General features: G+C 42.2%; 1 protein-coding gene across 1 annotated transcript in view; it reads right to left on the bottom strand.

Annotated features, from left to right (window-relative positions):
• Positions 1-444: 444 nt before the first annotated feature.
• allc (allantoicase) overlaps positions 445-24,343 on the bottom strand; it is a 46,451-nt gene continuing 22,552 nt past the window's right edge. The window contains exons 5-12 of the mRNA XM_078213753.1: positions 24,136-24,261; positions 22,264-22,343; positions 20,810-20,942; positions 18,483-18,638; positions 16,785-16,858; positions 14,160-14,268; positions 11,790-11,917; positions 445-2,099 (exon numbers count right to left, since the gene is read on the bottom strand). Coding sequence (XP_078069879.1) covers positions 1,956-2,099; positions 11,790-11,917; positions 14,160-14,268; positions 16,785-16,858; positions 18,483-18,638; positions 20,810-20,942; positions 22,264-22,343; positions 24,136-24,261 — 950 coding nt within the window. The 3' untranslated portion in view covers positions 445-1,955. The remainder of the gene's footprint in view (positions 2,100-11,789; positions 11,918-14,159; positions 14,269-16,784; positions 16,859-18,482; positions 18,639-20,809; positions 20,943-22,263; positions 22,344-24,135; positions 24,262-24,343) is intronic.

Genomic DNA, 24,343 nt, shown 5'->3' on the forward strand with positions numbered 1-24,343 from the left:
TCCCGATCTCACTAATGAGATTAAATTGGTGTTTCAAATATTTTAATCAGCCCTGCGCTGATGCCACTGTTAATCTAGGGCCTGGAGACGTGCAGAGACCGTGGCGCCCAGCGCCCAGCCTGCTAAACGGCCTCCGCTTATGTCTCCTGGCCCGTTGTGCTGCTAGAGCAGCATAGCAGGCTGGGAGAATCGCCCCCATATTTTTTTTTAATTCATTCATTGAATGTGGGCATCCCTGACTGTCTTTAAACTGAGTTACATGCGAGGCCATTTAATGTGGATCTGGAGTCACATGTAGGCCTTCCTTCCCTAAAGAACATTGGTAAACCAGGTGGGTTTCTACGACTATCAACAAGGGTTTCATGATCATCATTAGACTTTTAATTCCAGATTTTTACTGAATTCAAATTTCACCATCTGCCATAGAAGGATTCGAACCCAGATCCCCAGAGCATTACCCTGGTTCTCTGGATAATTAATCCAGTGAAAATACCACTGTGGCACGGTGGCAGAGTAGTTAGCACTGCTGCCTCACAGTGCCAGGGACCTGGGCTCGATTTCCGGCTTGGGTCACTGTCTGTGCGGAGTCTGCGCATTCTCCCCATGTCTGCGTTGGTTTCTTCCGGGTGCTCCGGTTTCCTCCCACCGTCCAAAAGACGTACTGGTTAGGTGCATTGGCCATGCTAAATTCTCGCTCAGTGTACCCGAACAGGTGTTGGAGTGTGGCGACTAGGGGATTTTCAAAGTAATTTAATTGCAGTGTTAATGTAAGTGAATAAACTTTACTTTTTTTCCAGATATTTAAAGAAAATAACAAACTGAAAAGGGGGATTATACTTCTGAAGGCAAGACATTACTGTCTGCCATGTAAGAAATAAGCTAGAAATAGTTTGGAAATTACAATTGTTTATAATATTTCATAACCACATTTCTTTCTTTCAAATGTAAATAGAGCTATTAACCCAGAGCATCTCCATTAAAAAAGCAGAGTGGCATATGGTACAAGTCCATTAAATATTTGTACAGTAATACCATTGACAGTAATTCCTAGCCCACAGCTTTCCAAATAGATGCATTCAATTAATTCACATTTTAATTTAGTGTCATCGCATATTACTTTAAAGTGAAAAATAGGCTCCAAAATCCTGCAAGCATTCCATTCAGTCCTGACAAAGGTCAGGCTAAAGCGTAGAGAAAGGCTTGTGATTTTAAATTATACCCAATGTGCTAGATCCTGGCATTTGCTCCCTCCTTAGGGGCCCATTTGAGTCAGCGCTTGCCCCCAAACCCAAATACTTGTCTACATCAAGGAGATAAAGTGGAGGAGGGCTTTCCTTGCAAAGGTTCAGTTAGGTGCAGCAGGGTAAAATAAACCATTTAATTCTGTTGGCTTGTAGGAATCCCTGAGGAATTTTGTCATTTTTTGGGTCTGATCAGTTCTCTTTGTATGGGGCAATAGACCCTTTGAAATTGACTGGATAGGCAAGGCCACTGCAGACCAAAACTAATGGTAGGTCTCCACTATTTCTCTTGCTCTTTGTGGTATGCCAGGTATTCATAGTGGCGTAGATGGCACTTGGTTTGATTCAGACAAGGGACCTCAGTTAATTCAGCAAGTCAGCAGCGGTGATTGGTATCAGGATTTACACAGAAATTTAAACACATTTATAAGTTATAAAATCACAAAATCAGACTAACTCATGATTTCAAAAGGAGTTGGTGACTCCACCACACTTGCAGAAGTAAAAACTACATGTATGCATGATTGGGATTTGAGAGAAGATTTCCCTCATAACTTTAGCTTTCTAGCTCCCTCTCTGGAGGCCAGTAGTTTTGTAATGTCAATAAGACAAATTGGTTTGAAGAGGAGTTGGCAGACCAGCACAAGTAGAATTCTAGCAGAGCTGATATTATAACTTGGAGAAGAATGTGCAGTGCATTTGCAGAGATTCTTTTCACAGGTTTACTGAGGGCAAAGTGCATGGGTATCCCAAGAGCCACATTCTACTGATCCCGCCATCTGGTTTGATCGTCAGTCGCACATGAGTTACAATATTTTTCATTTCAATGGAGTAGAAGTGTTGCTGGTGTGGTTTCAACTAAAATTGAAAGAGAAAGGACCAAGTCATTATCACAGACTAATGATGATGGAAAGGGGCATTTCTTCAAGGGAAATTGTTTATAAAACTTATAGAAAAAGATGAAGAATGGATGAACTATGAGCCATTTTCTTCACAATAAATTGTAAGTGATGCAGTAAAGCATTTTGACATAGAATCGTACAAGAGTTGGATGCTACAGACATTAATTTAATTTTAATTTTTAATCCTTTAATTTTATCTTTCTCTTCCACATGATGTACATCACTGCATCATGTGCTTATAAACAAGCAAAAGGACTGAAATGGGATAATTGGGCACTTTTTCAGTAAAACAATGTCTTTTAATTGAAGCAACTCAAAAGCAAAAGTAATTTTTGTTTCATTATACTCAGATGTAATTCAAGGAATTGTGTCACATTGCAAGGAGGATAAGTTGTGAGATAAGCATGATCTTATAACAGTCCAAAGTGCCAACAAACAGGAGTGAACCTAGTTATCAGTATTCCAAATGGTGGTTGATCACAGGTTTGGTATATTCCTTTCAAAAACTCTATTTTTTGGGATAGATTTTAGTCCTTACCATCTGGGCTTTAAGTACCTTCTGGGTAAAGAATATCAAGGATAGCACAGTTTTTAACATCCCCAATTTTCTTTCTATTTCTTTATAATTGAAATGTGAGTCCAAGGCAAGCTGAAAGGACTTAAAACAAGTAAATTCTCAGGGTTAGATGACATTTATACCAGAGTGCCTATCAAGACCGTGGAGGAAATTTGTGAAAATAATGATGAGAGAGTCAGAGGGCATTGGGGGTACTAACAGACTGAAAACAATAGTACCCAACCAACATCCTGTCCACATGCAAAAAAGGTGACTGAACAAGCAACTACAAATCTGTTCAATTCCATGCAAAATAATTCCAGCAGTAAACTGGACAGCAACCTAATAAACAGCAGTATAAGGCTTTAGAAGGGGAAGATCTTGTCTGGTAAACCACAGCGATTTCACTGATGAAGTAACAACCCGAGTGGACTGTGATAAATCCACATTGTTTCCAAAGGACATTAATAAAGTTTACATAAAAGGTTATAACTTAAGCTCATAGGAGTAGGACTAGGCCATTCAGCCCTTCAAGCCTGCAAGTCACTCAATTAGATTAGGCTGATCAGCATGTCAAGTCCACTTCCACCTTAGCTCCATACCCCTTGATACACTTACCTAACAAAATTCTATCAATTTCAGTGTTAATATCCACAATTGTCCCAGCACCCATTGCCTTCTAGCACAGAAAATTCCTGATTTTGAAAGTGTAAAAAAGTACTGCCCTGATTTTTCTCCTAAATGGCATGGTTTTAATTTTAAGATTATGTCCTTTGTTCTTAATTCCCTGATCAAAGGCAATAGTTTATTTGCATCAACCCTATAGAAACCTTTTGACATCTCAATCGGATGAGGACTCAATTTTCTCAATTAGCCAAGCCAAGTCTATGTAGTCAGTGCTCATAATTTAACCTTGTAACGTAAAGCCACCATATCTTGCAGAGCAGGGGTGTGTGTGCATGCACGTGCGTGTGTGTGTGTATGTGTGTGGGGGGGGTGCATGCGCGTCTGTGTGTGTGTGTGCGTGTGTGTGTGAGCTGACTGACTGAAGTGTAGAAAACAATAGATACTGATTAGAGGGGTCATGTTGGGGTGGGAGAAGTACTGAGAGGTGTGTCCTTGTGCTCGAGGTTGGGTCAATTTCTAAATCCGGTTAATGCCAGAACTAAATGCAAATTGGTCAAATTTTCAAATTAAGAAGTAGATTGAAAACTGAAAACCAGTCAAATAAAATACAAGTGGTCTCATCAATGGCAGATAAAATTAAATGTAGATGTATGTAAATTCAGTGCAATTGTATGAAGGAAGCAAATATGCATGATATATGTAATCTATGAAATAACCAAGGACGATGTTGAAAGAAACCTTCTGATCTTCTTAGATTTAATGCAGAGCTGAACAACGCTGAACTTGGTAGCCAAAAGGTTAGAATATAAAAGTTAATTCTCTGTTCAGAGCAACATTTGAGCACTGTGACCAGGTCTGGTGGCTGAAAAAGAAGAAAGACATTCAAGCGCAGGAACAATGCGGAGAGAAACCACAAAGCAGACCATTGGCCTGCATTTTCACTGCAGAGAGAGCCTCCCCGTCATTGTGAAAATGGCAGAGGAGGCCAAAATCCAGAAGCCTTTCCCCAAACATGGTACCGACTACTTTTCTGGGGTTGGGGCAGGATTTGAACATGTGTGTTTTGCCCAGCTGGCAATATAAAATTGCAGTTACTTCTAGGTATGTCTTATTTTCAGGAGTGGGAAACACAATGTATGCAGATTTGACCTGTTAGAAGAAGCTCTAAACTTTGTGGTTGCCTTTGGAGAGGTGGGTACCCTTTTAGAGAGTCAGGTACTCCTTTGAATTTGGGTCCCAGGATTCCTTTGAGGAACTGGTGCCTTTTGGGATTTTTAAAAGCAGACATGAACGTGGGTAAATGTGCGTAAGTTTACTGGAACTGCCAAGATAGCTGTCAAAATTGAACCGGCAGAAGTGTCAAAAGCAACTGTCTAGGCATTTACAATAACTGTCCTTTAAATCTTTGAAAATATGTGAGAAGTGTTAAAAAATGCTTGCTATTTCACTGGTCTGTTGACATAAGCTTGAGGGTTACCATTACCGGATTAATACTCTGACTGATTTCACAATCTACCATTATCACAAAGGTGAATCCATAGTTTGATTGCAGATACAAGTGGTCATAGACTCGTTGAAGTGGGACTATGAGTTCCACTTTCTTTAATAAGGGATTAATCACTTGAATGAAATGTTTATTTTAATAAGGGATTGTGTAGTGGAAGGAATATAAATGTAGTGAATGTTTTTTTTAATAAAGTCTGCAAAGGAACTTTGAATTTTTTAAAATCTCTGCAAGGATCTTGAGGTGTGCCCATGGTGAATACTGGGTGAGGGGTGATGGGACATGGGTTGGCATTATTTGGTACTGTTGGCACAGAAGCTATAAAGGGCCACAGAGGTGGGTGGAAAGCCATATACTAGTATTGAGAATATGAAGGGCCATGGGGGTGGGTAGGGGGGAATAGCTTAGCATGAGGGTATAGAGGGCCATGGGGATGGGTGACTACAAGAAGTGGCATGGATTGGCATGGATGGAGCATGAAGAAAGTATGGAAAGTGAGGAGGTTTGAGGGGTTAGGGTTGTTCAATGTTTTATCTTTACATCCATCCACATAGTGCACTGTGCATTGAAGTATGCCTTCTGCCCAGCCATCTCCACATTCGGCAGCTTCCGCACTCATTTCGGGGTGTGATCTTTTGAATATCAGGTGGGCTCCATTAGAGATGTGGGGCGGAACTTTCCTGTCCCACACGCTGTGGGAATCAGTGTGCGGGACAGAAAATTTGGCGGACCATGTGAAGGTCCATTGACCTTGGGCGGGAATTTCCAATCTTGGGGTGCATGCGGCCTGGAAATTCTGCCTGTGGAATCCTCCCTGAACAATTTTCCCCTCTGCACTCCACCCACATGATATCCAACATGTAGGTGGCAAAGTCCAAATGCTATTGCTGTATCAAGTTTATGTATCTATAGATAAGATCACAACTTTCTTTCAAAACAAAATCTTCAACTGGCTGCAGTTAATTTTAAACTATTTCAAATGATTACCATAAATTGACAAATGTGTGATGTTATATACTTATAATGCCCCATTTGTTCACCCGACAGAGCAAAGAGAACACACTACAGTATGCAATGGAGAGGATCAACTGGTAAAGAACTGCCTACATATCAATGGGGATGAAGTTGAAAGAGTCGAGGGTTTCAAGTTTTTAGGTGTCCAGATCACCAACAACCTGCCCTGGTCCCCCCATGCTGACACTATAGTTAAGAAAGCCCACCAAAGCCTCTACTTTCTCAGAAGACCAATGAAATTTGGCATGTCAGCTTCGACTCTCACCAACTTTTACAAATGCACCATAGAAAGCATTCTTTCTGGTTGTATCACAGCTTGGTATGGCTCCTGCTCTGCCCAAGACCGCAAGGAACTATAAAAGGTCGTGAATGTAGCCCAATCCATCATGCAAACCAGCCTCCCATCCATTGACTCTGTCTACATTTCCTGCTGCCTCAGCAAAGCAGCCAGAGTAATTAAGGACCCCACACACCCCAGACATTCTCTATTCCACCTTCTTCCTTTGGGAAAAAGATACAAAAGTCTGAGGTCACGTACCAACCAACTCAAAAACAGCTTCTTCCCTGCTGATGTCAGACTTTTGAATGGATTTACCTTGCATTAAGTTGATCTTTCTCTACACCCTAGCTATGACTGTAACCCTACATTCTGCACTCTCTTGTTTCCTTCTCTATGAACGGTATGTTTTGTCTGTATAGCGCGCAAGAAACAATACTTTTCACTGCATGTTAATACATGTGACAATAATAAATCAAATCAAATATGCCGGAAGCAATGTCTAGTGCAGAGATATTTCATGATAACCAAATAGGGATGAAGATGGGGAAACATGGTGAAATTCAGGGCAAGTGCAGGGTTTGCAGAGGAGGGAGGCAATGAGCAGTCCATTGTGCTACCTTCTCCCCTTTGCATTGGAACAGACCTTAATGGGTCATTTTCCGACAGAGGATGTTATCACACATGGACAGTGCAAGGTCGCAAAAATAGGCAGCAATGTTTAAAGATAAGCACAGGGATTCGTAACTGAGCGTGATTGAGAGATATGAATGGACACAGACGGACACGTGACTGTAACTGCCATTGGAACTGCCATGTTGCTGCTCTTTGAGTTTTGAATTTTATTGACTTTGAGATTTTCATCGAGGCAGATGGCTTTTTAAAGCTTCTCTAGAGAGGAGCTATGAACCATGTGGAAGCCTGTTATGGAGTTGAGAACCTTTTGACAGGCAAGTTTAAAAACTGTTGACAAATTCATATGTGATAATTAGATGCTGTATAATAATTCAAGTAGGTTTTTATTATATATTGATTGACTTTAGAGCTTTGTTCTTAAAAGGTTAACTGAGTGGGTAATGGAATATAATCATAGAATCATACAAACCCTACAGTCCGGAAGGAGGCCATTCGTCCCATTGAGCCTGCACCGACACCAACCCACCCCAAGCCCTATCCCCACAACCCCGCACATTTACCCTGCTAATCCCTCTACACATCCTGGGACGCTAAGGGGCAATTTAGCGTGGCCAATCAACCTAATCCGCACATCCTTGGACTGTGGGAGGAAACCAGAGCACTTGGAGGAAACCCACACAGGCACAGGGACAACGTGTAAACGCCACACAGACAGTGACCCAAGCCGGAAATCAAATCCAGATCCCTGGCTCTGTGAGGCAGTAGTGCTAACCACTGTCATGCAGCATATAAAACTTACATCTAATGTGGGAAAATATGAGGTTGTCCACTTTGGCAGGGAGAACAAAAAAGCAGAATATTATTTAAATAGAGAGAGACTGCAGAATACAAAGATCTGGGGGTCCGTCATATGATTCACAAAAGGTCAGCATACAGGTAGAGCAACTAATTGGCCCTTATTGCAAAGGGGGCTAGAATGTACAGCAAAGTTTGTGTGAGGAAGTACACAGGGGAGCTGTATCTCATTCACACCAAGAGAGTTCACATTGCAATTCTAAACATTCTCATAATAGTAATACTCAATCAATGCAATCTGAGCACTGAGAATCTCCAGAAGGTAAACAGTAACCTGTCACCCATGATAGGATTTCTCAGGTATGTGTGGTTAGCAGTCACAACATAAAGGTTAAAGGAGTAGTTAATCAAAGACAATTTAACATTCATTGGCAGCAGCTAAGCAGAAACTTGTTATTTAAGGAAGGTGAAAGAACATAGCTGAAGGGTACAAAGACTTGCGTTATAGGAATTAAATAGCTGTTGATTATATTTCTACAACTAGGTACTGGATAGACAAAGCATTTAAATTTCCACTTATTTACTATTGGTAAAGAATTAACCTTGGGGTAAATCTAATAATTGGAAAGCTACATTTATTTCAGCACCCCCATCCCTGTACTACGAGAGGGAAGGATTACTTAAAATGAATCTGTTACTCCTCTGAATGAAATCACTAACTACATTAACTTCTTAAAAGCAGCTGCAGAGTCAAGGGGAAGACATAAATCTGTGAAAGCCCTGAAGTTGCTGCCTCACGCAGCCATCCATGAAGCAGACATCTAACAGAACAAACAACTGCAAAAAAGCAATTCTTATTCCTGAGAGAGACCTGTGTACTGCATCAAGAAACCCAATCATTTACCCTGCTGTGCAGGATTCTGAACAAGTAAGCGGTTTAGAAACATTAGATGATCCTCAAGAATACCCACCACGGGTAAAAATTAACAAGTCTTGCATCTTGTAGTAGAGCAGTTTATAGAACACATCTCCTTCTTTAAGTACATACGCAAACCATTAATTGTCATCGACTTGAACTGAGTTACAAGAGGGTTTTACCAAAAAAAGGATTAAAACATTTAACCATTAAATTTTCTTGAGGCTCGAGTCTGAGAAGACTGGCATAGAAAGTGAAAATAAATTTAAAAAACCCAGTTTATGAAATCGTGTGTGTTATCCGGGGACAAGAGGTAGATCTCTTATTCCAGGAGAACATAAACTCATTGATTTCATGGGCCACTTAAATGCAGGTCATGGATTCTGGGGTGTAGGGAAAGGTGGAGGATTAGAGGGGGGGGGGGAGGGAGCTGCATATAAAATTTACATCTAAGTTCCTATTAATTTATATTTATCCCAGGTTGCAAGTACTATTATGATCCCAGTTGTGTTATAACTGGATCGGAAGATCCCAGAGTGGAACCCTGGCTCAAAAGACTGTAACTTTTACTCCATTATTAGAAAATGTGGAGTCACAGGACCACTAATCAGTTTTAACAATAAAAAAACATTAAATATGAAAAATTGGATTGAATACTCCTTTACTCCTCTCTTAGCTTAACAAATGCACACAGGTTTTAAAATTAACATAGATTGCAATGTACATTTTAAGCTACAAAGTCCCTTTAAACACAGATTGGCTGTGGTCAAATACACAAACTCCACTATGAACCCAAGTTAGTGTCTATGGATTTCTCTTCAGAATTTCCCCATATGACTGTCATATGAGTGTTTTCACACCCCATTCCCAAAACACATTTTGAAATCTTCTTTCACAATGATGCTTTCAATTAGTGGTTTGCATTTCGAAACAGTTCAGATTTTCCAAATGACTCTTTCCAGCAAAGCTTCTACTCCACTTTTAACAGTGGATCCAATATCCGGGTTTTACACCACCCCCTTTAGGATTTCTTTGTCTTGATTACTGTACAAACCATTCATAATTGCTTTAACTCTCGATTCCCAGACTCCAACAAAATGGCATCAAACTTTTGATTTACCTCTGAAGTCTGTTTTCTCACTTTAAATTTGGATACTGCAATCGTCTCTAATTCAGAACACTTTGTTTACTCTTCCTTGAATTCTTTTGAACAATACCTTGGTCTCTGTCTTAAGACAACTGAAGATAAAAGAACATTCTTTCTGTCCCAATTATTTGGTTATCTGGACAGTAACTGGTTCTTTGGGAAGTCTGCCACTTTGCAGCTCCCAACCTGTCCATCTTTCTCCTGGCAGAGTTAAGAGTTGTTCACTCTCCAGTGTCCTATCTTCAACTGTCAACAAATTCAGCTAAAACTAAGGACAAAGGAAATTGTTTCTCTCTGGAAAGTGACCCGCAGTTGCTAAGCTTCAACTTATCCTTCTCAATGTTTTTATTTACTCTTCACACTGCAACCCTCTCTAAGCACAAAATATAATCACAGTTGGAATTTAAGCAACCCCCACACATACAAACACCTTTGTCCACACAAATCTAACTAAAGATTTTGCCCTTCCTTGCACAGATTAAATTAAATTACACTTAAAACTATACCTTATTTCTAATGTTTACCAATACAAATATAAATCTCTTTAAATTACCTTTGTTTTCCTCACATTACTTAATGCTGTAGGGTGCTCGATACAGTTCCGAGGGTCTGAAGAAGTCTTTTTAGTCATACGTACGTAAGTTAACTACAAGTCTTTGTTGACTCTTAGACCTATTTACAAGAGTACAAGCTAAGAGCTGTCGCCATGCTTGTTGCTATGCACAGCTCTCTCCAACACCTGACTGACCCTGGGTGTGGGTCATGTGCTCTCTTATATTGCCGTGTGGGCAATACTGTACTCAGTCCTACATTACCCGCACATGTGCCAACCCCTTTTGCTCCACTCAGTATTCTCATACAGGATTTAACCAAAGAACAGAGCCCCAAACAAGGCAAAAAGGCAAATAAAAGGTACAAATAGAGATGAGGGAGTTAGCCTGTTTGCAAAATCCAGGTTATCAGGGTGAAAGGAGAATATAGCCAAAGGGCTACATTTAAAAAAACAAAATGAATATAATAGATCTTTAAGTTTCAAGTGTTTTCGGACTCTTTGCCCTAAGACACCAGAGATTGGCACAGCAATAGACTTCAGCAGGCAATAATCTTGTGGTATGACCATTAGAAGAAAGGAAGGAGAAATATAGATCTTCCGGATGTTCCAGTATATCACATCTTTTTACTTTCAAGACCTACTATTGTAAATTGTTAAGTTTAAAACCGGACAGAAAGTGCAGTCCGGATGGGATCATGATTTACATTTTCAGCTTACATTGTTGCTGATCGGAAATTTTTGAAAACTTTTAATTGTTTTATTAAATTACTGCCTTCATGTCACGGAGCTTCTTTTAAAAATTAATAGACTTCTGCTGTCTGCTTCATAGTTCATAATTTCCAGACAAACGTCACAGATTATCCAGACTGGCATCTAACCTGAGACAAATAATATTGCTAGATGAGGCCACTCCTTTGAATGTGCTTTTTTTTCCCTTTTATTTTGAGTCTTCAGTCGCTGGGCAACCTGTTTTGAAGTTCCAGACCGGAATACTCCAGCTGTACACGCCCCATCACCGCTGCCAGCGAGGACGGGGAATTTGGCGCTCAGCCAAATCTCCATTCACTGCAGCGGGATAGGAGAATCCGGTTGCGAGTGAGGTTGGAGAATCCGGCCTTCAAATGCTGTCAGACACTTGAGTCATAATTCTCCAGCCGTTCACACCCTGCCACCGCTCCCAGAGAGGACGGAGAATTTGGCGCTCAGCCAACTCCATTCATTGCAGCGTGATAGGAGAACCCTACTGGCATGAGCAGGTGGAGAATCCCACCCTCGGAGATGTACGAGTGTTGAAACTAACTCTTCCCTCCACTCTCCAGCAACAAGATGACAAAGGTTGGGATTAGAGATACATCAGGTATTCCTAGAGGTATGCAAAACAGAAGGAGGTCTTCTAGCTCATTGACAAAGAGCTTCCCAAATTAACCCACTGTCCTCCTCTTTCCCAATAACCCTGTAACTTTCTCCTTTGGTAGTGAACAATTACAAGCGAACCCACTTTTTACTATTTCATTGTCAGGAATTTTGAGTCCAATGTGGCCCTATTGCCAGGACTGCATACTTTCCTGACTGGGAAATAATGGGCAAAAGCTGTGACAATCCAACTTCTATTTACAAATACCTTAGTAATTGGCAGCAGTAATTTCCATTTCAAACCAAGTCCCTCTTTCCACTTTGTAGCAATCCTTTCTTTTTCCTCTTCCAGAGTTATGGCACATCCTTCAATTTTGCAACTATCTGGGAAGTTACCTGGTGACAAAAAGATTGCGAATGCGTTGTTTAAGTCACATTTTCACCCCAGTTTTCACCTCAACTAAGGCCGACACTATTAAAGCTGCTGTAAACTATAGAGGGAATTTCAACTCTCTTGGTAAGGGTAGGCAGATTAAATTCATAGACTAGGAACTCAACCCTAAACCACTGCAAACCCACTACTTCCATTAAAAATGGGTTGGGGATCAGAGCAGTAACTTGCTTTCAAGAGGCAGGTATGTGGATTTAACGGCTGCGTTCCTGGGGCTCAGGAAACCTGATGGCTGAAGGGAGAGTGAATTGTTGGATTCAGCACTGCTTGTGTACTCAGTGTGCTTCATCCATCTTCCCTCAAACTAATCTGCTGCAATCTGCCACCCCACTCCCCACCTCCCCGCCACATCACAAACCTGCTCCCTGTGAATGTCCAGATTCCCTCCCCATGTACTCATGTCCCTGCAATCTGATGGCTTCCCCTCTGTAATCTCCCCCGACCCCATGATCTTTGATCCTCACTCCACTCCAACCTCTCCTGTGACTCTCCAATCCCTAGCTGTGACCTTATAAAGCAGGTTTTACAGCTGCCAGCCAGCCAGCCTCTCAATCGGAGGAAAGTTGGCATAAAAATTCAAATTGAAATCCTGCCATTAAAGTTGGCGGGGTCTCTGCCATTCCTGGTCTGTTTCAATCACCTGCATGTCTTCCTTTTCTCCACCTAAATATCAGGACCAGTGATGATAAAATCCATCTGCCACAAGCAATGTAAACACCTGCAATTTACAGACATGTAGAGTATGCAACCAATAGCCCTTAGAGGAAATTTGAGAAACTGTTTCCCCAGCCCAAGACGAGTTGCAATGCCTCATCTTGTCAGGTTGGATCTGGTTTGTCTTTCTTATGGGGATCTTGAATTGGATTCAATTGAATTTTGAATTTGGTTTTTGGAGCAAGCAAGGAATGGATTTGGGTTTGCCCGGTCCACTCTGAGCATTGGCTTTGTAACTTTAAGACTGGAGTAAAAAATTTTAAGAAATAAATTTGAGGAACTGTTTCCCTAAATGAGCAGCACTGATAAAGAGCTGCACCAGGTAGTATTAGTCAATGGGACAATAACCTGTTATTTTTCATTTGTTTAAGTTAATGGATCAAACATTATGAGTTCTGAGCCTCAACGTTTCACAACCGCCACCCCCCACCCCCCAAATCCAACTACAGCTTCCTGATCTCAGGTACCTCCTTCCTCCTGACTAACCCCCCCCAACTCTTGATTAAACCCGCAACCTGATTACCCCCAACTCGACTAACCACCCCCTACTACTACTCCTGACCTGACTACCCCGATCACCCAGATTCTCCCTACTCTCCCACCCATCCACCTGCCACCCTACCTACCCTCTCACCTACCACCATACTCTGTTACTCACCTACCTACCATACTATCACCTCACTCACCCACTTGCCATCCTACCCTCTCACCTTCCCCCTCGCCCCCTTACCTGTCACCCTATCCTCTCACCCTTACACACTTATTGTCTCACCCCAGCTTCTCAACATAGTTTTGGGACCTTCAAACTTATTGGAATACAGCAGTTGGTGTTATAAAAAAGGAGCGTGGTTTGGTTTTCCCTGATAATCCTGCCCTATGAGGAAGGACCCGAGAACAAGTAGGCTCCACATTTCACAGGAGGCCCAGTTCGGATTTCCAGGTGAGAAATGGCGAATTCCGGTGCAAAACAGGTAAATCGGAGCAAAGTGGCAATTTGACGGTGATTGCCAGTGCACGGAAGCTTCAGCCCATTGTTTGATTATTATCTGTTTTTGTTGTTTGTAGGAACCTGCTGTGTTTAAATTGGTTTCCTATAGTTCCCACGATGACCACTTCAAAAGTACTTTATTGACTGTAAATGCTTTGGGAGGTCCTGAGATTCTGAAAGGTGCGAATATAAATGTAAGTTTGTTCTTTCTTAAGTCACATTGAATGTTGTTTGTCTTGAAATTAAAGTTCTATGAAAACAAAGGAACAAATACTTAGCTCAATCATATGAAAGTCCTTTGGTTTCCAAATGTAAAGAAGGCACTAAGATTTTAAATCAATAGTTCAGCATCTTCATTAAAAGAACAGGTAAGACAGTGTATAATGTGCGAAGCATTTGTGCAGTGATATTCAAATAACTTAATTTCAAGTTATTTAAATGATAAAAAGTCTGATTTTTCTTCATTTATTGCCATTTCACTCTACCTTTGAAGTGGCTTGTATCAATCTCAATGTGAGTTATTACGCCAGGATGTCCAAGCTTAAAAACAGCCCATTCACAACCAGGTACCTGTAAAACACCCTGATCGTCTGCCTAGAAAGATAGGGTACAAATAGCAAAAAATCAGTCGACGTCACGTTTAGAAATAACCATTTATTAAAGCCAGCAGTGTATTCATGAAACAGAGAGCAAAATCCTGTGCCGCTCCCAGGAACAAGAAACGAGGCAGGCGGGCAAGACACAAAATGTCAGCTTCCCGACAGTGGGATGAAATTTGGGGCTCAAGTTGGCAGCCAATGAGGGAGGGATTGTGCTTCCTAACGACAAGTGGAGCGAACCACTTCTTAATGAATTAGCATGTCATGCAAACTCATTAAAACTCATCCTCGCCAGACTAAATTCTATCTTTGGAATGAAATATGCAGCAAACAAGAAACACATGCCTTCGGATTCTTGAGTTAAAGGTGATGTGTTGCTGGTGGATTCCGAGTGGACTTGCATAGAAATATAGGGCCCAATTCATTGGGGGGGGGTGGGGGGGGGGGGGGGGGGGGGGGGGAGGGGGGGGGGTGGTGGGGGGGGGGGTGGGGGGTGGGGAGGGGGGGGGGGTGGTGGGGGGGGGGTGGGGGGTGGGGGGGGGGTGGTGGGGGGGGGGGGGGTGGGGGGGGGGGTGGGGGGGGGTCCGCTGCCATTCTGCCTGTGATCAGTGAGGGAAAAGGTGAGGGTCCGCTGCCACTCTGCCTGTGATCAGTGAGGGGGGATTGGGGGTCCGCTGCCACTCTGCCTGTGTTCGGTGGGGAGGAGGGGGGGCCCGCCATCAAGCTGCACCCGTTTTTGGGCGCAAATACTTGGTAAAGTTGGACGTGAGGTGAGTAGCGCGATCCATGCCCACCTCCGCGCTGGTTACCCCTTTACCAAGGCCCGGAAATGGCCGTGATCAGGACCACACCCAAAATGGGCGCAATGGACATTTAAATGCATTTGCGTGCATTAAAATTGACTTAATGGGCTGCACACCCAACCTTACCGGCACTTCCCCCTTTACCACCGCGTTCACCCATCCGGTATTGGTGTGAAACAGACATGCTCCATAAAAGTCTGATTCGGGCGCTCCAGTTAGTGAGAGGTAAGTGCCGAGCATCTGACGGTTTCTGCCTGAGATCGGTTGGGGGGTGGGGGGGGAGGGGGGGTGGCGGGATTCACTGCCACTCTGCCCGAGATCAGTGAGGGAGAAGGGGAGTCCGCTGCCACTTTGCCTGAGATCAGTGAGGGGGAAGGGGGGTCCGCTGCCACTTTGCCTGAGATTATTAAAGGCAAGGGGAGGGGTGGTGTCCGCTGTCACTCTGCCAGAGATCGGTGGGGAGGAAGTGGGGGAGGGGGTAAGGGGGGTCAGTAATGTTGTGGGGGTGGAACAATGCCTGTGGGGGCCAGGGGGAGGCATTATCCGGTCCGGGAGCGATGTGGCAGGGGAGCAGCATTCTATCTTTTTTTTTGTGCATGCGCAGTTGGAGGCGCCAATCAGTGCTGCAGGATTTCAGGCACGTTGGGCCCCACCCACAGGCTGATAAGTTTGCAGGCAGAGTGTGTATGGGGGCGCCTGAGAACGGGTCTAAAAGTTGGATCTGAAACATTCCCAGTTTCAAGTCCGCCCAGCACTTAGAATCAAAATGGTAAAATAGGGCCCATGGACAATAGAAGCAGGAGGAGGCAATTCGGTCCTGCTCCACGATTCATTTTGGACTTAGTAGGAATTGCTTTTCTTGTATGGAAAGGCTTGTTGAACCAGTGGAGAGGAGACATTGGCGTACTAAGATCAGGTTGCGGCTGTAAAAGGGGGAAGGGGCATGGCTGACCGTGGTACAGTGGGAAGTGGCAGTCCTACGAAGACTTGCGGGGAACAGAAGGAGAAAGCGAGCCTACGCAGGGAAGGTCAATGTCTACAGATAGTAGGTCAAGAACAATTGTGGGGAGATAAATAGTAAGGTCCTGGAAAGATCAATGGTGGGGTCCTGGAGTTGAGGGTAACAGAGGGAAGGTCAAAGATGATAAAGGGAAGGTCGAGGATGACAGATGGCAGGTCGAGGGTAATGAAGCGTAGATTCAGTGTGATTTGGGCTAATCAATGGTATGGGGGAGGAGCTTGATGACGGATCGAGCATCACCGAAGCGCGATGCACCAGACAGGCCTGTGCTACCCTCATTACATCCAGATTCCAGCCAGAATGAGGCCCCTGCAAGATCCCTCAAACGTCTCACAAAATGTCATTGTGTAAAAGGCGGCAGATTCAGGGGCTATAAACTCCTCACAAACTGCCAGATTGATGCTGCTGGACAGCAAGAGTGTTTATTTGGTGCACTGACCTTCAACCCCATGAAGTAGCAGCTGGGCCGGCAACTTCCTGTTTCCTCCCACCCTCTGACTGGTCGGGGGTCCTCGCCTTTGCATATTTAATAGGCTAGCAACTGTGTGATTACGCATGGCCAGCCTCTCTGACTCCGAGCACAAGTGCCGCGCTTTTCCGGGCTCATGGTCAGGACCAGCGAGGCAAGATGAAGACGCCTCTCAGTGAACTGCAAAACTGAGCATCACTGGACCATTTGTTTGTTACCTGTAATATTGGCGGTCTGTCCAGTCTCCTGGCCGTTTCCCATCCATCAGACATTACATTGGATCTTCCGATGCCTTCAAGGATAATTTATGGATTTTAAAATGTTTTAAATGGTCAGGTATTAAAAATGGAAATTCAAGCAGAGAAAGGATTATTTAATTTGCATTTGCTGAAAATGATTGGAAAGGAAGAAAAGGCTTACCTACATTGTCAAGCAATGTTAATCTATATCAGTGGTTAGTCTGTCTCATACATACCATTAGGGAAAAAAAGAGAAACTGTTGAATGTACAAAATTTATTATTTTTTTAAGTTTAAAGTTTATTTATTAGTGTCACAAGTAGGCTTACATTAAGGTTGCAATGAAGTTGCTGTGAAAATCCCCTTGTCGCCACATTCCAGCGCCTGTTTGGATACACTGAGGGAGAATTTAGCACGGCCAATGCACCTAACCAGCACATCTTTCAGACTGTGGGAGGAAACCAGAGCACCCGGAGGAAACCCATGCAGACACAGGGAGAACGTGCAGACTCTACACACAGTGACCCAAATCGGGAATCAAACCCAGAGTCCTGGTGCTGTGAGACAACAGTGCTAACCACTGTGCCACCACGCTGCCCAAGCCCAATTGTTGGTGACATTAAAAGTAACATATCATCGGAGAGTAAATATGCTTTGGTTTCTGATCAAATGCATATTTTAAAATATACACATGCATTGGTGATTAAATAATTTCTATTATTGTTAATAGTATTAATTCTTCTACCAACAAATAGCCATATAATATTGTATAATTTCATTTTAGATTAATAACTTTTAAGAAATGTTTTAAGCCTCAGGTTTTGTCTGACAAAACTGCTATGTTAAACTCTACAACTGCAAATTTCACATTCACTGCCATTTACCATTTTTAGATAGTGTTGTGAAGTTCTGCAAATTAATCACAGGAGAATTAAGGTGCAGGTCAACATCGTTTATTCAATATTCAAGCATGCAGGGAGAGCATTATCTCAGAGACTACTGGAACAGCACTCTGCAGTGAGAGCACTATTTCCAGGAGACCCCTGAAACAGCACTCTCCTCTATTACAACACTCCGCTAAGTCACAGATTTCCATTATATTTATACACCATTGGTCATGTACACAGAACATTGTTTAAATTCCAATCTTGTCTACATATAGCTTACATTAAGCCTTTCACCTGCAGCAGGGCTCATCATCTCCTCGTAGCTTGAGACTAACTGTCTTTCCCTATCTTCCAAGAGGCTGCTCTTAATCTGCTCTGATTCAATATCTGCCCTTCTAACAGTACACGATCAAGGCCTTATTGGAGTATTCTGCTGATTCAGGTCCTCAGGGTGTGTAAGGTTCATTGGTGTATAAAGTTCACTGGTGGTATAAACATTTGACTAGCATGTGCTCTTACTCTTAAGGTAATGGTGACTTTTATTAAATCTATTCATTTTTCCTAACAGTAGTACAAAGTGCAGCAACTGATATATGTGAGACAAACAATAACCTAAGGAGAGGTTGCATTGGCCTCATTCAGGAATGGAGTTCCTTAATTATTTTGATATGGAAAGTGCCCCTAAAATGAATGAGGAAATTTTAAACACATATACGTTGCTAAATTACATAAATTAAAGCATGCAACAACTTTAATGCCGTATTTTTAAGAAAATGTATGCAAAAATTTACCTATAATGTTTTTAGGGTGTCCAAAATGAGCATCACTGTATCCCAAGCATACACCTCCATTGGTCATTGCAACCAGATCTATTGCCTGCTTCTGTGAAACAGCTGACCAATCTCTGTGGCCTATGCCATAAACCCTGAATCGTGCAATCCCACCATCTGAAGAAAAGAAAACGTGGATGTTAAATATTTCAATAAGCTTGCTCAGATATATTAAAAGGAACATTGCATGAAAAAAAAGAACTAGTATGAGCACAATCTACTGTAACACAACAATTGCATAATGTAAACTACTTCGAGTGTGTTCTATACATTCCTTTCTATCATTTATTCTAAGTGATACCTGGGGACCAGGATCAAAGGAGGTGGTTGGCCTCTCAACCTGTATAGGATGGTCAGGGGAATTAATTCCCAGTTTGCTGCTTGGGATTGTCTTCCACTTTTTATTGGGTGTGGGAGCGGGTGTTTGACGAGGTTTCATGTCAGCTGCTGTCCGGAGAAGTGGCAGTAATGTGCAGCCTCATCTTTGGGGTTGCGTTGCTTTCTTCATCACCACTATCTACCCATGTCATCCATTGCTGAGATAAAGTTTGAGTGAGAATTACTCTTTTGGAATTACAGTGACAGAGAATGGGGTGGATGGTTTTAGCTGTATGCCAGGGTGACAATATCGGTACTCAGTTAGTAAAATAGCAATCGCAAGATGCCGCTGATCTCACACTCTCCTACAGCAAGAACCGAGTGCCTCTCCACATGCTCTGTAGCCTTTTACACAGTGTATAAGATTGAGGAGGTTCCCACTTAGTGCCCTACCTGTGATGGACATTGAGCACCAATTTATCCCATGCAGAAGATTGAATAAATGTGGGAGGGCTACCAAGTGATATGTGTGAGCAAAATAACAAATGTAGGCGTACATGACTGTTAGAATCCATACAGTGCAGAAAGAGGCAATTCAGCCCATCAAACCTGCACCAACAACGATCCACCCTGGCCCTATCCCTATAACCCCACATATTTAACCTGCTAATCCCCCTCACGCTAATGGTAAATTTAGCATGGCCAATCAACCTAACCCGCACATCTTTAGAATGTGGGAAGTAACCGGAGCACCCGGAGGAAATCCATGCAGACAAGTTAAAGTAGTGGAAGGGATTTTAGAGTTTCTGATGTAAGTATCTGATGCTAGAGGATTTGGGTAGCCATGGTGCTAAATACTAAGTTAGAACCATCATTAAATAAACAGCATTGTGAAAGGTTATTTGTGGAAGTGCAACTTTAGGATGGTGGAAAATGTGCTCGTGCTCAGTGTGGGCAAGATTCACACACATGAGGACGGTCTAAACCGGGATGTTGGATTTATGTCACATTATCAGGAACCCCCACAGCTTGACTCCTGGACTTGCACAATTTCACAAGCTGTACTGTCTGGAGACAATACACATCTCTTTAACCTGTGTTGAATGCTCCCTCCACCCACATTGTCTGTGCATTTAAGACCTGGCTGGCTGTAGAGATTTGCATTCTAATCAGTATTCTGTAATTTGATTTCTGTGTCTGTGCCCTGTTTGAGAACAGAGACCACTCCATCTGACGAAGGAGCATTGCTCCGAAAGCTTATGGTATTTGCTACCAAATAAACCTGTTGGACTTTAACCTGGTGTTGTGAGACTTCTTACTGTGCTTACCCCAGTCCAACGCCGGCATCTCCACATCAAGATTAAAAAAGCAGAGGTGTCCAATTATCCTACTAAGGATGTGGGTCTCTGCAGCGCTGTTCTATAGTACCACAGCGAAGGCGTTATCAGTCAGTGATAGTTTATGTAGTTTGTTCATTGTGACACAGGGGAGTCTTGTATCAGTTCACAGCCTCAGCTAAGTCCCATCAGTTCTTTTATTATCTTATTGTAATGTTCTTTCAAATATTTTATAAGTATATTTTTGCAAAACAAAATTATTTAGTTAGTTATTCCTGTTGAAATTGCATGGATCTGAAGGCTTTGAAATGGCTGCTCTTAGTGATGTGATGTAGCCTTATTTGTGGATTAATTTTAAATCAAATATATCTGACTGTCAAATAATGAGATATATGTAGATCATTGGAACAAGACAGTATATTTTATAAGTGACTCCCAATGCTCCATGGTATGCACTAATACAATCCATATTCTCCTACATCCATGATATAAAGATTGTTAGAACCCAAGACTGGCATGTCCTGATCGATACTCCTGGATTTAGTTTGTCTTCTCATTTCAATCTTGCTCATGTTCCACACTAGAGAGCACCTTGGTTCCTTCATCATTAATAAAAATCCATTGAATGATTACCTGGGTACATGTTCAGTCTGATGTGAGTCCATCGCTGCAGTTGCTGAGCAGGAAGATAATTGTGGCAAGTGTCAACATAGCCTGGTTGTAGGATTGTCATTGGAACCAACTCAGTCCAGAATTCTGACATCAACTACCACAGAAGGTATAACAAATTTGAAAAAATTACTAAGTTTCTTGTATTATGCATAATCATATTGAGCCATTTCTAAAGTATTCTTAAATAAAAATCAAATTATGTATAAGATGTAATAAAGGCAGCTTCCAGTTGCTGCCACATAGCTGTCAATGTATGTAAAAGTGGATTACTGGTCTCATGGGTGTACAATCGTTAAATAATGTACAACCGCACAAAAAAATAATGGCTTTGATTTTGCTCTAGCATGAGATCTAATGACATTCACCAACACTTAGGGTGCAATTTTACCAGCTGTTCACGCCATACTTCCGCTGCAGCGAAGTCGGAGAATTTGGCACCCAGCACTGCAGCAAGATGAGAAAATCCTGCCGGCATGAACACCCATAACATTCCAGCCTTAGACTTTGTGCATGTTTAAGTTTAATCACTTTGTGTGTCCAAGTTGAACTGGTAATGACACAGCAAGGGAAACAGGGCACCTGGAACCTCAGTAAACAGGGAAACCAATTGTATATTTCCCTAACTAATGATACTGAAGGATTCAAATAGCAGAAGGACTGATAAGGGGATGGATCACAGAATTTGTGAACAAATTTCTGTCCTTTGTATCCGAATTCCTAAAAGCACCTGAATTCCCAATAGGCACTCCCATCACCTAAAATTCTTCAGCAGGAGAATTAGAAAATTTACTCCATAATTTAAGTGGTATACTTTCTTCTGCTTGCTTATTTTAGTTAAAAAAAGGGTTTATCCAAGTATAAAAGTTTGATTTCACATCATGAAAATGTACCTGGTCCACTACTTGCGCACAGCAATGGATGAAATATCACAGGTGGTGCAACCACAACCTATCTATTAATACTCAGAGCAGGCCGGGCACTTTAACACAAGTGAGCTCTCAAAAAAGTGGGTAGCACAGTGAAGCACTGCTGCTTCAAAGCTCCAGGGACCTGGGTTCGATTCCCGGCTTGGGTCATTGTGTGGAATTTGTACGTTCTCCCTGTGTCTGCGTGGGTTTCCTCCCACACTCCAAAGATATGCGGGTTAGTTGATTGGCCATGCTAAATTGCTCATTAGTATCAAGGGGTTAGTAGTGTAAATAAATAGGGTTATGGGGATAGGGCCTGGGTGGGATTGTGGTCGGTGTAGATTCGATGGGCCAAATGGCCTCCTTCTGCACTGTAGGACTCTATGAAAATCTACAGGAATGTTCACTCCGTAGTCATGAAAATATTTTAACTGTAGTTGTTGAACAAATGTGAATAAAGCCTTTAGTTATATACTGCAGAGAAGTTGCATTTCATTGTTGACAAACCTTTCTGATGGCTTCAAATTCTTGCTCTGAAGCAGCAGTTCCCATTTTCTCCCCTCTTGAAGGGAAGTCTGGAACCTCATCTAGTCAATAAGATGTATTGAAGATGTGTCATTTCAATGAAGCTGATGATTGTGCTTACAAATAACAGATAATATGGAACTGATATCAAATGTGAAGATGGAGGGTTATTCGGGCAGTGAGATTAAAGAACACGGCTTGAGATGGAAAATAAAAGTTTGAGATCACACTTGCCCAGCAGGATGACTCTGGAGTAACAAAAATATCTAGCTATGCAAGAGAGAGACAACACAGTTTCATGTACTGACTGTCCAGCTCTATCACTCATCATGATGCTCCACTCACTGCCACATATATTTGAGAGCTTAAAGATGGGTGCTGTAGCAGCAGAGTTGAGAGATCCTGGGGGATCTTATGGGGGTAAAAGCAAATAATAAAGTTCTGGTTCAGTGTTGATCCTCTCTGACTTGGAAGGGCAACTGTTCAAACTCCAGTCCGCCATTTGAAAACATAATTGAGGCTGATATAAGAACGTAAGAACTAGGAGCAGGAATAGGCCATCTGGCCCCTCGAGCCTGCTCCGCCATTCAATAAGATAATGGCTGATCTTTTTGTGGACTCAGCTCCATTTACCCGCCCGCTCACCATAACCCTTAATTCCTTTACTGCTCAAAAATGTATCTATCCTTGCCTTAAATACATTCAATGAGGTAGCCTCAACTGCTTCACTGGGCAGAGAATTCCACAGATTCACAACCCTTTGTGTGAAGAAATTTCTCCTCAACTCTGTCCTAAATCTGCTTCCCCTTATTTTGAGGCTATGCCCCCTAGTTCTAGTTTCACCTGCCAGTGGAAACAACTTCCCTGCTTCTATCTTACCTATTCCCTTCATAACCTTATATGTTTCCATAAGATCTCCCCTCATTTTTCTAAATTCCAATGAATAGAGCCCCAGTCTACTCAGTCTCTCCTCATAAGCCAACCCTCAACTCTGGAATCAACCTCGTGAATCTTCTCTGTATTTAAATAATAGTCCATTTTGCTGTTATTCCTACCAAAATGGATGACCTCACATTTACCAACATTGTACTCCATCTGCCAGACCCTCGCCCACTCACTTAGATTATCTATATCCCTTTGCAGACTTTCAGCGTCCTCTGCACACTTATTTCAAAACACTACTAAGGCTATACTATTGAAGGTACCATCTCCTGGATGGGAAATATAAATAAAGTCCCTATTTAATCTCTCATAAATGTTTCCATAGAACTATTCAAAGAGTGGGGAATTTCCAGTATCCTAGCCAACATTTATTCCTCAAGCAACACCATGACTAATCAGGACAAATTAACTGGTATTTCATCCCATTGTCGTTTTGGGCATTCGCTATGTGTAAATTGTCTCCGATTTTTTGCCGACAAAACATATCTCAGAAGCAATTCATTAGCTGTAACGTGTTATGGAACATCCTACAGATATGAGGGACACTAAACAGAAGTAAGTTTAGATTGCCTGATGGCTCAGTGCATCGAGCAAAAATATTGGAATGGCAACTCTCCACAGTGATTGTCACAGCAGGAGTTCTTGATTTCAGGTGAAAAGGCTGGCAGGGTAGGCAGAAGGTTCCTCAGAGGCACATTGGAATTATCAGAGCTGGTCTATAAACCTGCCCACATCAACCACAGGAGTCAACAAAAAGCTCAGGAATGTTATGTAACACAAAGTGAGTTCTCAGGAGGGAAGATTTGTTGTGAGGAATGAAGGAAAACCCTATTTAGTAATATTTTGCAGAATTGAGGTTTTATCTGAATACTACTAAATGCTATAGAGTCTAATAAGTCACTGCTCACTCACCAGCATTGAGGCATGCTGCTGCAATCGATACACATGGAGCATAATTGCCAGTAAAGTAGGAAGTGTCCACATCAAATCCATGTATGACTCCAGGCACGCCCAACTTAATAACACACCAATCGTGACCTATGAAAAACACAGGTGCACATTCAAAGAATAGACCTTAATACATTAGAGGAAACAACAGCAACAGCAGAATCAGACTTGA

The sequence above is a fragment of the Mustelus asterias genome, chromosome 5, assembly GCF_964213995.1.
Source record: "Mustelus asterias chromosome 5, sMusAst1.hap1.1, whole genome shotgun sequence".
In the NCBI taxonomy this organism is placed as follows: Eukaryota; Metazoa; Chordata; class Chondrichthyes; order Carcharhiniformes; family Triakidae; genus Mustelus; species Mustelus asterias.